This window comes from Salmo salar, chromosome 06 (assembly GCF_965601325.2).
Source record: "Salmo salar chromosome 06, fSalSal1, whole genome shotgun sequence".
NCBI lineage: Eukaryota > Metazoa > Chordata > Actinopteri > Salmoniformes > Salmonidae > Salmo > Salmo salar.
The window spans coordinates 24,167,528-24,179,546 of NC_138296.1; the positions used below are offsets into that span (position 1 = coordinate 24,167,528).

The 12,019-nt window shown below is 45.5% G+C and overlaps 1 protein-coding gene across 2 annotated transcripts in view; it reads left to right on the plus strand.

The window, feature by feature from the left end:
* LOC106606598 (TOM1-like protein 2) overlaps positions 1 to 12,019 on the plus strand; it is a 36,911-nt gene that overhangs the window by 20,572 nt on the left and 4,320 nt on the right. The window contains exons 8-15 of one of the 2 annotated variants that reach the window (XM_045719959.2): positions 2,000 to 2,133; positions 2,512 to 2,554; positions 3,581 to 3,824; positions 4,893 to 5,010; positions 5,268 to 5,346; positions 6,447 to 6,518; positions 10,939 to 10,998; positions 11,924 to 11,966. In XM_045719959.2, the coding sequence (XP_045575915.2) occupies positions 2,000 to 2,133; positions 2,512 to 2,554; positions 3,581 to 3,824; positions 4,893 to 5,010; positions 5,268 to 5,346; positions 6,447 to 6,518; positions 10,939 to 10,998; positions 11,924 to 11,966 (793 nt within the window). The remainder of the gene's footprint in view (positions 1 to 1,999; positions 2,134 to 2,511; positions 2,555 to 3,580; positions 3,825 to 4,892; positions 5,011 to 5,267; positions 5,347 to 6,446; positions 6,519 to 10,938; positions 10,999 to 11,923; positions 11,967 to 12,019) is intronic. The other variant, XM_045719961.2, reaches the window with a different exon arrangement.

Here is a 12,019-nt window from a genome sequence, read left to right on the forward strand (position 1 = left end):
AAACTTTCGGTTACTGGCCCAACGCTCTAACCACTAGGCTACTACCACTCTAGGGGGAGTAGTACCACTCTAGGGGGAGTAGTACCACTCTAGGGGGAGTAGTACCACTCTAGGGGGAGTAGTACCACTGCTCTAGGGGGAGTAGTACCACTGCTCTAGGGGGAGTAGTACCACTGCTCTAGGGGGAGTAGTACCACTGCTCTAGGGGGAGTAGTACCACTGCTCTAGGGGGAGTAGTACCACTGCTCTAGGGGGAGTAGTACCACTGCTCTCGGGGGAGTAGTACCACTGCTCTCGGGGGAGTAGTACCACTGCTCTCGGGGGAGTAGTACCACTGCTCTCGGGGGAGTAGTACCACTGCTCTCGGTGGAGTAGTACCACTGCTCTCGGTGGAGTAGTACCACTGCTCTCGGTGGAGTAGTACCACTGCTCTCGGGGGAGTAGTACCACTGCTCTCGGGGGAGTAGTACCACTGCTCTCGGGGGAGTAGTACCACTGCTCTCGGGGGAGTAGTACCACTGCTCTCGGGGGAGTAGTACCACTGCTCTCGGGGGAGTAGTACCACTGCTCTCGGGGGAGTAGTACCACCGCTCTCGGGGGAGTAGTACCACCGCTCTCGGGGGAGTAGTACCACCGCTCTAGGGGTGAGGGGAGGGGAACAACAAATGTTACTGTACTGTACTTGCTTAAGTGAGAGTTGGTGTTGGGTGAAGTTGTCCCTAGATGCTGATCTTGTTGAAAGTAACAAGTAATTAAAAGTAACAACTAATTACAGAGCAGCAGTAAAATAACAATAGCGAGACTATATACAGGGGGGTACCGGTACAGAGTCAATGTGCGGGGGCACCGGTTAGTTGAGGTGCTGTGTACATGTAGGTAGAGTGACTATGCATAGAATGGACTACACCCAGCATAGAAATACAATGATAGAACATTGACTTGAATGGGGATGCCCATTCAAGTAATTATAGTTCTATAACTCCAGGTCAGATACTACATCCCCCATAGAAATAGAATTACACACCATTTTTCAAAATTTTTGAAAAATCCTGGACGACGCTGGGCCAATTGTGCGCCGCCCCATGGGTCTCCCGGTCGGCTGCGACAGAGTCTGGACTCGAACCCAGAATCTCTAGTGGCCCAGCTAGCACTGCGATGCAGTGCCTTAGACCACTGCGCCACTTGGGAGGCCCTCACAATTCCATAACATTGACTTGAATGGGGACATTCAGTCTAGTAATTCTATTTCTCTGTCCTAACTGTGGAAGCTTTTCATCATTGAGAATTTGAGACAGCTGTGCACTGCACGCACCATTAAAGAAATTTACCCATAGCGCTCCATCTGTTTAGTTTTTAGTTTTTTTTACCCCTAAATACAAGTTTATACCTTCCCTGCCGTAGTCACCCTGCTGCTCAACTGAAATGTGTTGGAACTCATTTAGCCTCTTGGACCTAGACTTGGTGCTCCAGTACCGCTTGCCGTGCGGTAGCAGAGAGAACCGTCTATGACTACGGTGGCTGGAGTCTTTAACAATGTTTAGGGCCTTCCTCTGACACCACCTGGTATAGAGGTCCTGGATGGCAGGAAGCTTGGTCCCAGTGATGCTCTGGGCCGTTCGCACTGCACTACCCTCTGTAGTGCTTTGCGGTCGGAGGCTGAGCAGTTGCCATAGTGACTGAGGGTGTGATGGATAGGTATTTGAATCAGGTGACCTTTCCACTGTTTTATGAGGTGACTTTAGGTAATACAGTTAAACTGTGATTCAATAAATAAAAGGTAGGTGTTGTGATTTCTCTTACTAAGTAACACAACTGAGTCTAATGATGGACATGTATGGCTACTGGCTGGCTAGAGACCTGTTTTAGAGAATTCTAGTCTTCCACCTTCTGAGTGACAGACTCACCTTTCCATCAGTGATGTTCTGTCCCCACCCTGTGTCTGTGTCCCCCACCGTGTGTGTGTGTGTGTGTGTGTGTGTGTGTGTGTGTGTGTGTGTAGGAGCTGAACAGGACGTGCAGGGCCATGCAGCAGCGGGTGGTGGAGCTGATCTCCCGGGTCTCCAACGAGGAGGTGACAGAGGAGCTGCTGCACGTCAACGACGACCTCAACAACATCTTCCTACGATACGAGAGGTAACGCACAGACATGGGCAAGACAATACACACACACACACACACACACACACACACACACACACAATTAGGCTTACTTGACTTCTTATGCTTCCAGCTACACAAAGTCCACTGGTGAACAAGGATATCTGCTGTGACATGATGTTGCATGTAGAGCACATTTTCCCAGCAGGTCCTACCTACAAGAGCAAAGTTAAACATCTTAGTTCTCAGGGGACCTATCTGGAGCATACACTTCTATTAAACATTCCATGGTCTCAAAAAGTCAAAGCGTTCCTTTCATGTTGTTTTATAGATGACAGAAATGTAAATGTATGATTGATGCCAATGCCTACGTGTTCTTTACATGGAACTCTGAGGACTTGTGGTGTGTTGCAGGTATGAGAGGTACCGGTTGGGTAGAGCGGCGCAGAATAACGGGGTGAGTTATCTCACTGATCTATACTTCTATGATCAACTCAACAGGAGTGGATATACATGTTACTATCTGTCACTTTGTTGTGATTACCACAGCACTTACTTTACGCTGACACTCCAACACACACACACACACACACACACACACACATCACACATCACACATCACACGTACTTCCACATTTCCACACTCATCACATACACTGCTGCTACTGTTTATTATGCTGTAGTCTAGTCACTTTACTCCTACCGATATGTACATATCTATCTCAATGACCTCGTACCCCTGCCCATCAGATTGGTACTGATAGCCCATGTATATAGCCAAGCTATCATTACTCATTGTGTATTTATTCCTCGTGCTACAATTTAGTTATATTATTTGAAGAATTTGTTATTGTATTCTGTGTTGTTGGGATGGTAAGTCAGCATTTCACAGTTACTCTACAACTGTTATTTACGAAGCATGTGACAAATAACATTTGATTTGATTGTCTGATTTGTTTCAGTCCATTTTCAATGTATTTTCTGAAATACAATATGATTTAGATTTGTCAGTGTTTGTGACTGATTTGCTGCATGTGTATAGCAGTTTTATGTCTCTGTGTTTCTCTGTTTCTCTGTGTCGTGGTCAGCTAATGGAGGCAAGTATGGCAGCACTCCATTCTATCCCAGCTCTGTCTTGAGATGAATAGAGTCAATCAGGAGAATGTTGAAACATGTCTTACTACTGTAACGTATGGACCTTCTTATTGGACCATATGACATGTTCACATGGAACCTTTTATATAGTGCTGTTGTTCCAGAGAACTAGAATATTCTCTCTCTCTCTCTCTCTCTCTCTCTCTCTCTCTCTCTCTCTCTCTCTCTCTCGTAAAGCCCTCTGATGTCCGTAGTCTAACGTAGAGGACAGTGATGTGTTGGACTAGTAAACATCTCCATTACCTCCATCCATCCTTCTACCTCTGTTCATTTTCTCTCCTGGAGCCACTGCTGTATGTGTTGACTGTGTTCTGTTGTCTCCCTCCAGATGCTAAGTGAAGCCACAGAGGACAACCTGATAGACCTAACGCCAGGCTCGCCCGCTGTGGTCAGCCTCCGAGCCACCTCCACACCCCCGTCCAGCATCCCCCCTGTGACCGCCCCCAGGGCTGGGGCTACAGCCTCCCCTGTGACCGCCCCCAGGGCTGGGGCTACAGCCTCCCCTGCCCGGGCCCTGATCCAAGACCCTACCTCCGGTCCCTCAACTCTGTCCACTCAGCTCGCCGGCCTGGGTAAGGATGGGGAATGGTTCAGTAGGAACATAAATGATACTCTGTGTACTATATACAGATGCTAGGTACGCTATACTGTAATGATGCGTAGCCCATAGCAAGCAACACACCGCCCATACATGCAGCCCCAGCCTCACTCACTCACTCACTCACTCACTCACTCACTCACTCACTCACTCACTCACTCACTCACTCACACACTCACACACTCACACAAGGGCAGTGGAGTGTAAGAAGGTTTCTAATCAGAGCTCTAATGGGAAATAAGCCCTGCTCTATAAGTCTCTGTAAATGACTCCTCTGTTAGCCTAAATGATGTTGCTGCACTCCGTGGCACTATGCTCTGGCTGAGGCCTGAGACACAGAAAAAGGGGGAGAATATGCTCCTTTGCGCTACAGCGCTTGCGTCTCAAATGGCACCCTATTGCCTATATAGTGCACTACATTTGACCAGGACCCATATGAAATAGGGTGCCATTTGGGACAAACACAGTGAGTGGAGTTTGAGAGGTGCTTCTGAATGATGATTGATTCTAGAGGACTGGTGCGGGATGATGACTGTCATTGATTCTAGAGGACTGGTGCGGGATGATGACTGTCATTGATTCTAGAGGACTGGTGCGGGATGATGACTGTCATTGATTCTAGAGGACTGGTGCGGGATGATGACTGTCATTGATTCTAGAGGACTGGTGCGGGATGATGACTGTCATTGATTCTAGAGGACTGGTGCGGGATGATGACTGTCATTGATTCTCGAGGACTGGTGCGGGATGATGACTGTCATTGATTCTCGAGGACTGGTGCGGGATGATGACTGTCATTGATTCTCGAGGACTGGTGCGGGATGATGACTGTCATTGATTCTAGAGGACTGGTGCGGGATGATGACTGTCATTGTGGACATTTAGATCTCATTTCTTTCTTTTACTCTCTTCCCCACTCCCCCTTTTACACCCTCTATCAACTTTCTTCATTTCTTTCTCTTCTCTCCTCTGCCTCTCTCTCTCTGAGCCTGTCTGCCTCTCTCTCTCTGCCCTCCCTCCTCCCCTTCCCTCTGTCTCTCAGATGTGGGTGGGGACAGTGTCAGTGGTACCCTGTCCTCTCTGTCGGGCCACAACCCTGGAGACGACTTTGACATGTTTGCTCAGACCAGGACCAGCTCTCTGGCAGATCAACGCAAAAAGTATGGCTTCCTCAAGCTTAGCTCTCCAGGCTTTTGATCACAGTCCCGCAATGGCACACCTGATTAATAAAATCTATCTGGTGTGTTAGAACTGGGCTGGAACAAAAGCCTGCAATTTGCTGTCCCCCAGGACCAGAGTTGTGAATGTGGTGTTGTCCACTCCTGTTCTAGAGCCACTCTCAGCCTTCCAGAACCATCTCCATGCCACATAGTGGGACGGGCTCTAACTTGTTCTCTGTGTGTGTGTGTGTGGTCAGTGTGAAGTACGAGGACCCTCGAGCCCTGGGCGGGCTTGCCTCAGCTCTGGACGTCAGGCAACAGAACGCCACTGGAGGGGTGAGTGCACCAAAGCATGCTGGAGGATGTAGTTTAGATTCACATCCCCCCATATTGAAGTGTAGAGTGTGGTTGACGTGCTGTTAAAATGGTTAAGGTTAATCTCTCAGCTCATGGTCTCCTCTCTCTGCATGTGATGGCCTGTAGTGTGATGTTAGTTGACCTCGGCTCTCTGTACCACAAATGGCACCCTATTCCCTATATAGTGCCCTGGTCAAAAGGTAGTGAACTATATAGGGAATAGGGTGCCATTTGGGACGCAGCCTCTGACTTTCCAGGAGTACTACCAGATGAATACAGTAGCAGACCATGGCTAGCCAGCTCTGTATGGTGAACTACACTGTTGGAGTAACAAGCACATACTACCGCCTGGCTTGTAGTTTAGTATAACTAGGTATTCTAAAGAGCTACATGTAATACTCTCTCTAGACATTTTAAACTATAAACATTACTTGGTCATTCTGTCATTCCTCAGTAGTGTTTGGTGTTTTTTCCTCTTGTCTTGGTCATTGCTCTCTGTAAGACAGTATTTTGTCACGTTATGGGTGTCAAAGGTCATAGGAAACCATGCTATTGAATTCCACTTTTTGCATGTCACATTTTCTCCTTCAAATTGTCAAAAGTCTTGTATTTATTTTTTCATTCCACTTCTTGTACCACAGTCAGTCAGTTCTAACAAGGCACTTTGTAATAATCAGGTTCTACACCTGTAAGGCCAGACATAAAGTATTATGAAATCTAAACTCTCTCACACACACACACTGATTACACAAACTGATTACACACACCCTCCAGTGCCAGTTGAGACTGCCTCAGATGGAATGTATCTGCCTGTCTGGGGCTTAGTGATCAGCTGAGGGTTCAAACTATCCTTATTTTCTTCCTCCTTTCCCCATGCGTTCACCTTTTAATTGCAATGAGTCTGTATTTTTCCTCTTGTTTGTTCCCCCCATCCTTTCCTCTCCCCATCTTTTCTTTAGTCTGGGTTGTTGCATTGCATTTGATTTCTCTGTTTCCTCTCTGTGCTCTGTTGCTCTGGTCTGGGGCTTCCTCTATCTATCTTCTATCTTGTGTAAGGTGTTGTTCTGTTGTTGATTCAGCTGAGGGTCATAGGGGATGATAACCCAGAGTTGGAGCTGCCCATAGACAGCTGGCTTATTACCCAAGGAATGGTGAGGACTCCATCCTCAGTGTCCTCCCCCTATGTCCAATCACCCCATCATCCATATTCCCCCCTACACCGCTGGCACCATCCCCCCCCCCATCCATCCATCCCCCTGACAATCCATATCCCAGCACTACTAAACCAGCTAGCGCCAACAGTAGAATGGAGACACGTTAGAAAAAGCCAGACGACGACTCCAATTGTACAATACCCACACAATGATGAATAAATAAGCTGTTAGAATCTTAATTTGTCCTTGTGTGCTCTGAAAGGAATCAAAACTCCTAGGACCTCTGAGCTGGTGAATCTGAGTTGTTGTGCATATTCTGAATACAAACACACACCTACCTACTGTTACAAATGTGGACTCCCTTCACTCTGTCCCTCCTACTGTTGGTCCTGGTCCTCTCATCCTCCCTTCATGGATGAAGTGAAAGGTCTGCTTGGTCCCCAGGGCCAGGTGTGGGTTTTCATCAGTCACAAACAGTTCATGTCTAACCGTCACACACTAAACCCAGGAGAGGTACAGATACTTTACTGCTGCACAACAGGTGGTAAGTTGCCATGGCTGTTGACATTATAGATTTGTTCTATGGTTGACATCAGTTTTGTTGTCAACAGTATCATTATTGCTGATTCGACCTGGTTCATACGTCTGTGTAGCGATAAGTATCATCATCTCTGTCACATGCATTGTCAAGCTAACGGTCTATAGATACATTTTATTGAACTATACTGAACAAAAATATAAACGCAACATGCAACAATTTCAAAGATGTTACTGAGTTACAGTTCATATGAGGAAATTAGTCAGTTGAAATAAATTCATTAGGCCCTAATCCATGGATTTCACATGACTGGGAATACAGATATGCATTTGTTGGTCACAGATATATTTTTTTAAACATGGGCCTCAGAATCTCTTCACAGTATTTCTGTGCATTCAATTTACCATCAATAAAATGCAATTGTGTTCGTTGTCTGTAGCTTATGCCTGCCCATACCATAACCCCACCACCACCATGGGGCACTCTATTCACAATGTTGACATCAGCAAATCGCTCGCCCACATGACGCCATACACGTGGTCTGCGATTGTGAGGCCGGTTGGACGTACTGCCAAATTCTCTAAAACGACATTAAGGCGGCTTATGCTAAAGAAATTAACATTAAATTCTCTGGCAGCAGTTCTGGTGGACATTCCTGCAGTCAGCATGCCAGTTGCACGATCCCTCAAAACTTGAGACATCTGTGGCTTTGTGTTGTATGACAAAACTGCACATTTTAGAGTGGCCTTTTGTTGTTCCCAGCACAAGGTGCACCTGTGTAATGATCATGCCGTGTAATCAGCTTGGGACCAATACATGGGACAAACAATTTACATGTTGTGTTTATATTTTTGTTCAGTGGAGATAATATACTACACATATTTAAAAATAACTAGCATAGTAGTCCTGTTTTAACACTGGACACTAGTTCATTAACCCATTTAACATATTAAACCTATTAGCTACAATTCTTGTGGATGATCTGACGCATTGATTGTTGTTGTGATTGGTATAAAACTGTTCCATACTTTATTATTTATTTCAATTATGCTCCTTCTATGTCAACCCTGTTGACCATGGTGTGTCGACAGCTGCTCGTCGAACATCTCATTCCGAAATCATGGGCATTATTATGGACTTGGTCCCCCCTTTGCTGCTATAACAGCCTCCACTCTTCTGGGAATGCTTTCCACTAGACGTTGGAACATTGCTGCAGGGATTTTTTTGCATTCAGCCACGAGCATTAGTGAGATCAGGCGCTGATGTTGTGCAATTAGGCCTGGCTCGCAGTTGGCATTTCAATTCATCCCAAATGTGTTCGATGTGGTTTAGGTCAGGGCTCTGTGCAGACCAGTCAAGTTCTTCTACACCAATCTCGACAAACCATTTCTGTATGGACCTTGCTTTGTGCACGGGGGTATTTTCATGCAGAAACAGTAAAGGGCCTTCCCAAAACTGTTGCCATAAAGTTGGAAGCACAGAATCGTCTAGAATGTCATTGTATGCTGTAGTGTTAAGATGTCCCTTCACTGGAACTAAGGGGCCTTGCCCGAACCATGAAAAACAGCCCCAGACCATTATTCATCCTTCACCAAACTTTATAGTTGGCACTATGCTTTAAGGCAGGTAGTGTTCTCCTGGCATCTGCCAAACCCAGATGGTGAAGTGTGATTTCCCACTCCAGAGATCGCATTTCCAGAGTCCAATGCGGCGAGCTTTACACCACTCCAGCCGATGCTTTGCATTGTGCATGGTGATCTTAGGCTTGTGTGCGGCTGCTAGGCCATGGAAATCCATTTCATTAACCTCCGGACAAACAGTTATTGTGCTGACGTTGCTTCCAGAGGCAGTTTGGAACTCGGTAGTGAGTGTTGCAACCGAGGTCAGACGATTTTTACGCACTTCAGCACTCGGCAGTCTTGTTCTGTGAGCTTATGTGGCCTACCACTTTACAGCTGAGCTGTTTTTGCTCCTAGACGTTTCCACTTCACAATAACAGCACTTACAGTTGACCCGGGGTAGCTCTAGCAGGGCAGAAATTTTACAAACTGAGTTGTTGGAAAGGTGGCATCCTATGACGGTGCCACATTGAAAGTCACTGAGCTCTTCAGTAAGTCCATTCTACTGCCAATGTTTGTCTGGAGATTGCATGGCTGTGAGCTTGATTTTATACACCTGTCAGCAACGGGTATGGCTGAAATAGCAGAATCCACTAATTTGAAGGGATGTCCACATACTTTTGTATGTCAACTTTGTTGACCATGCTATGTCAACCCTGTTGACTTTGCAAAGTTGTCTTTGCGTAATGGTCAACATCCGGAATCTGTGAATAAGGCTTAAAAACAACACATTGTGAAGTTGCTGGAAAGGAGTTTAGTTAGCTAGACAGCCAAACGTCCGTATGATCTGACTTTCATATCATAATGCAGATCACGTGAGTCTGTGGGGAATTCCCTTACAGTAACTCACCCTCTGTTTTACCTTTGAGTGAGTTTTCTATCTACCGCTAGTGACCTAGTGTATGGAGCATCCAACACAACAGTACCTGTTGTTTTCCTTTCTTCATTCTTTGTTTCAACATCTCTCGTCAAAGTCCCAAAAGATCTAATAGAATCTTTAAGAGCATGATACGTTTATGTCCATCTCATATCGGTACACAACAGTGGAATTTGATCTGTTAGAGAATCTACATTCTAAAGACTAGATTGTCGATATGATATCAGATGCCTGGCAGCTTGAACATGATCTCTTCTCCATCATAGTCTTCTGCTCTCAACACCACTAGTCTGTGTCCTTCTGTGTAACTTCTCAGTATCTCCTTCTCTTGGATCTTTGTGATCAGCAACTAAAAGGAGATCGGAAGAGATCGGCTAGGATTCAGTTACATCGTGACACGGATGTTTTAATTAATGGTTCAGGTTAGGATCTGAGGAAGGTAAACTGATCCTAGATCTGTGCATATGGGTATACTTTTACCCAGAACCATTAAACCAGGAGTGTAAGCTGATCCTAGACCTGTGCATATAGGCAAATGTTAGGGCAGCCATTGACCCCTCTCCTATCAGTCCTGATTGCTGGTACTGTACCCTGAGTCACTCTGACCTCCACATGACACACAAACCATGGCATCCACCCTCACCTTCTCCTTTCCATTCTCACTATCACTGCATGATGTCATGTAGCCAGCGTTGCTCATGCTCTGTGTGCGTGTGTGTCATTATGACATTAGTCCTCATTCCCAGTCTTCGGTGGTCCCTGTGTTTTGCAGGTTCTCCTTCCAACAAATGATTGAATCACGTTAACTGGCTGATCTGTTAATTGACTAATGACCTGGACTAATTAACAGTGTTACATAACTGTAGCTATCAAATCAGCTGGTAGTTCCATGCCTACTCATTAGAACTAACGAGGACAAAATAAATACCTGGGAAGTGGTCTGGGACCAGAGTTTTCCCAGAATCCTGACCATGTGATTTGACCCAGGTAAAACTCTGGGCCCTGGTTATTGCCTATGCCCAGGGACCCAATTCTTCTTTTTTTCCCATATTTTTTTCCTGGTCAGGTCATGTAGTCAGCTAGAAATCCTGTCCCTATGCATAATACATCAATGAGTCAATGATAAAGGAACCTGCACACAGGGACTGTCTGAGGACCACTGCCATGTATCTGGTGTTCTCTGATCTTGGTTTGGGTTTGATGGCTTTGTTTTTGTTATTTGTCATTTTCTTCTCAGAGCCTCTGGTGAATCTATTCTTGTTGTTTTTCTTTTGTTTTTGTCGTTTCTTTGTTCTGTTGTGTTGTCGGGTGGGTGTGGCGGTGGGTTTATTATTGTGTGGCTTTGTGCCGTCCGCTGGGTTTGTCCATGGCTTTGCTCCATAGATCCCCGTATCGCAGTCCTCTGTCATGGATGACATAGAGGAGTGGCTCTGTGCTGATGTGGTGAGACTTCTTTACCTTGATTTCTCTCGCTCTCTTCTTTCTCTTCTCTCTCTTTTCTCTCTCGTTTCTTTTTCTTTAGTCACATTTCTATCCATCTCACGTAACCAGGTAGATCACATGTGGTGTTCTGAACTTTAGTTGACCATCTTCCATCCATTCATTATCTGACTAATGGTTTTCCACCAATAATGAGAGTGATATAACAGTGACCTATGAGATAGACTTAGTACATCTCTCACATGCTACCATAACGCTAATCTAGAGAATCTATTGGAGTGGAGAATAAAACCTGCCTGTCTAAAGATAACATTGGTTCTGTATCACATCACACCAGGTGATGCTACAGTGGTTCTCCCTGATGAATATGAAAGGTAGTCACAGGTCCTGTTGTTAAAGGGATATAGCAGAGTAAACAGGTTCTGAAAGGTTGGATGGACGAGTGGATGGATCTATTGAAGTATGGTGGAAGCATGGGTCCATCACAGTGGTGGAAAGTACATGTTCTTGAAGTACCTCAATGTCAGTACAAAAGCACTGCGTGAGAGTGACCTCCCTGAGTTGTGAATGGTGTCCTGTAAGAGTCAGGAAGGTAAGTTGCCTAGTCATCTTGTACGTAGGGTTGTAACATGTCAGTAACTTTCCCAAAATCCCCTGGTTTTCAAGAAAACCTTGTAGGAAAATTCCTGGAATCAAGAGGGAATAAGCAGGAAATCTGTGAATTCTACTCCGAGATTTATGGAAAACAAGGGGATTTTGGGAAATAATTTTGCAACCCATTCTCATACAATACCTAAGGGAAGACTAATGTTTCGACTTTGTCTCCTAACAATGTCCATTTACTGTAAGGCATCTTGGTGATCCTCCTGGCAGACTTGCCCACAAATGTTATGGATTCACTGATTTCCATTTCTTCTCCTCTGAATAGAAAGGCGACGGTTTAGATGGTGAGGAAGGGGTGACGAGTGAAGGTATGGATGGATTCAGGGCACTAACACTTGATACTGTGCATGTCTCATGTAGA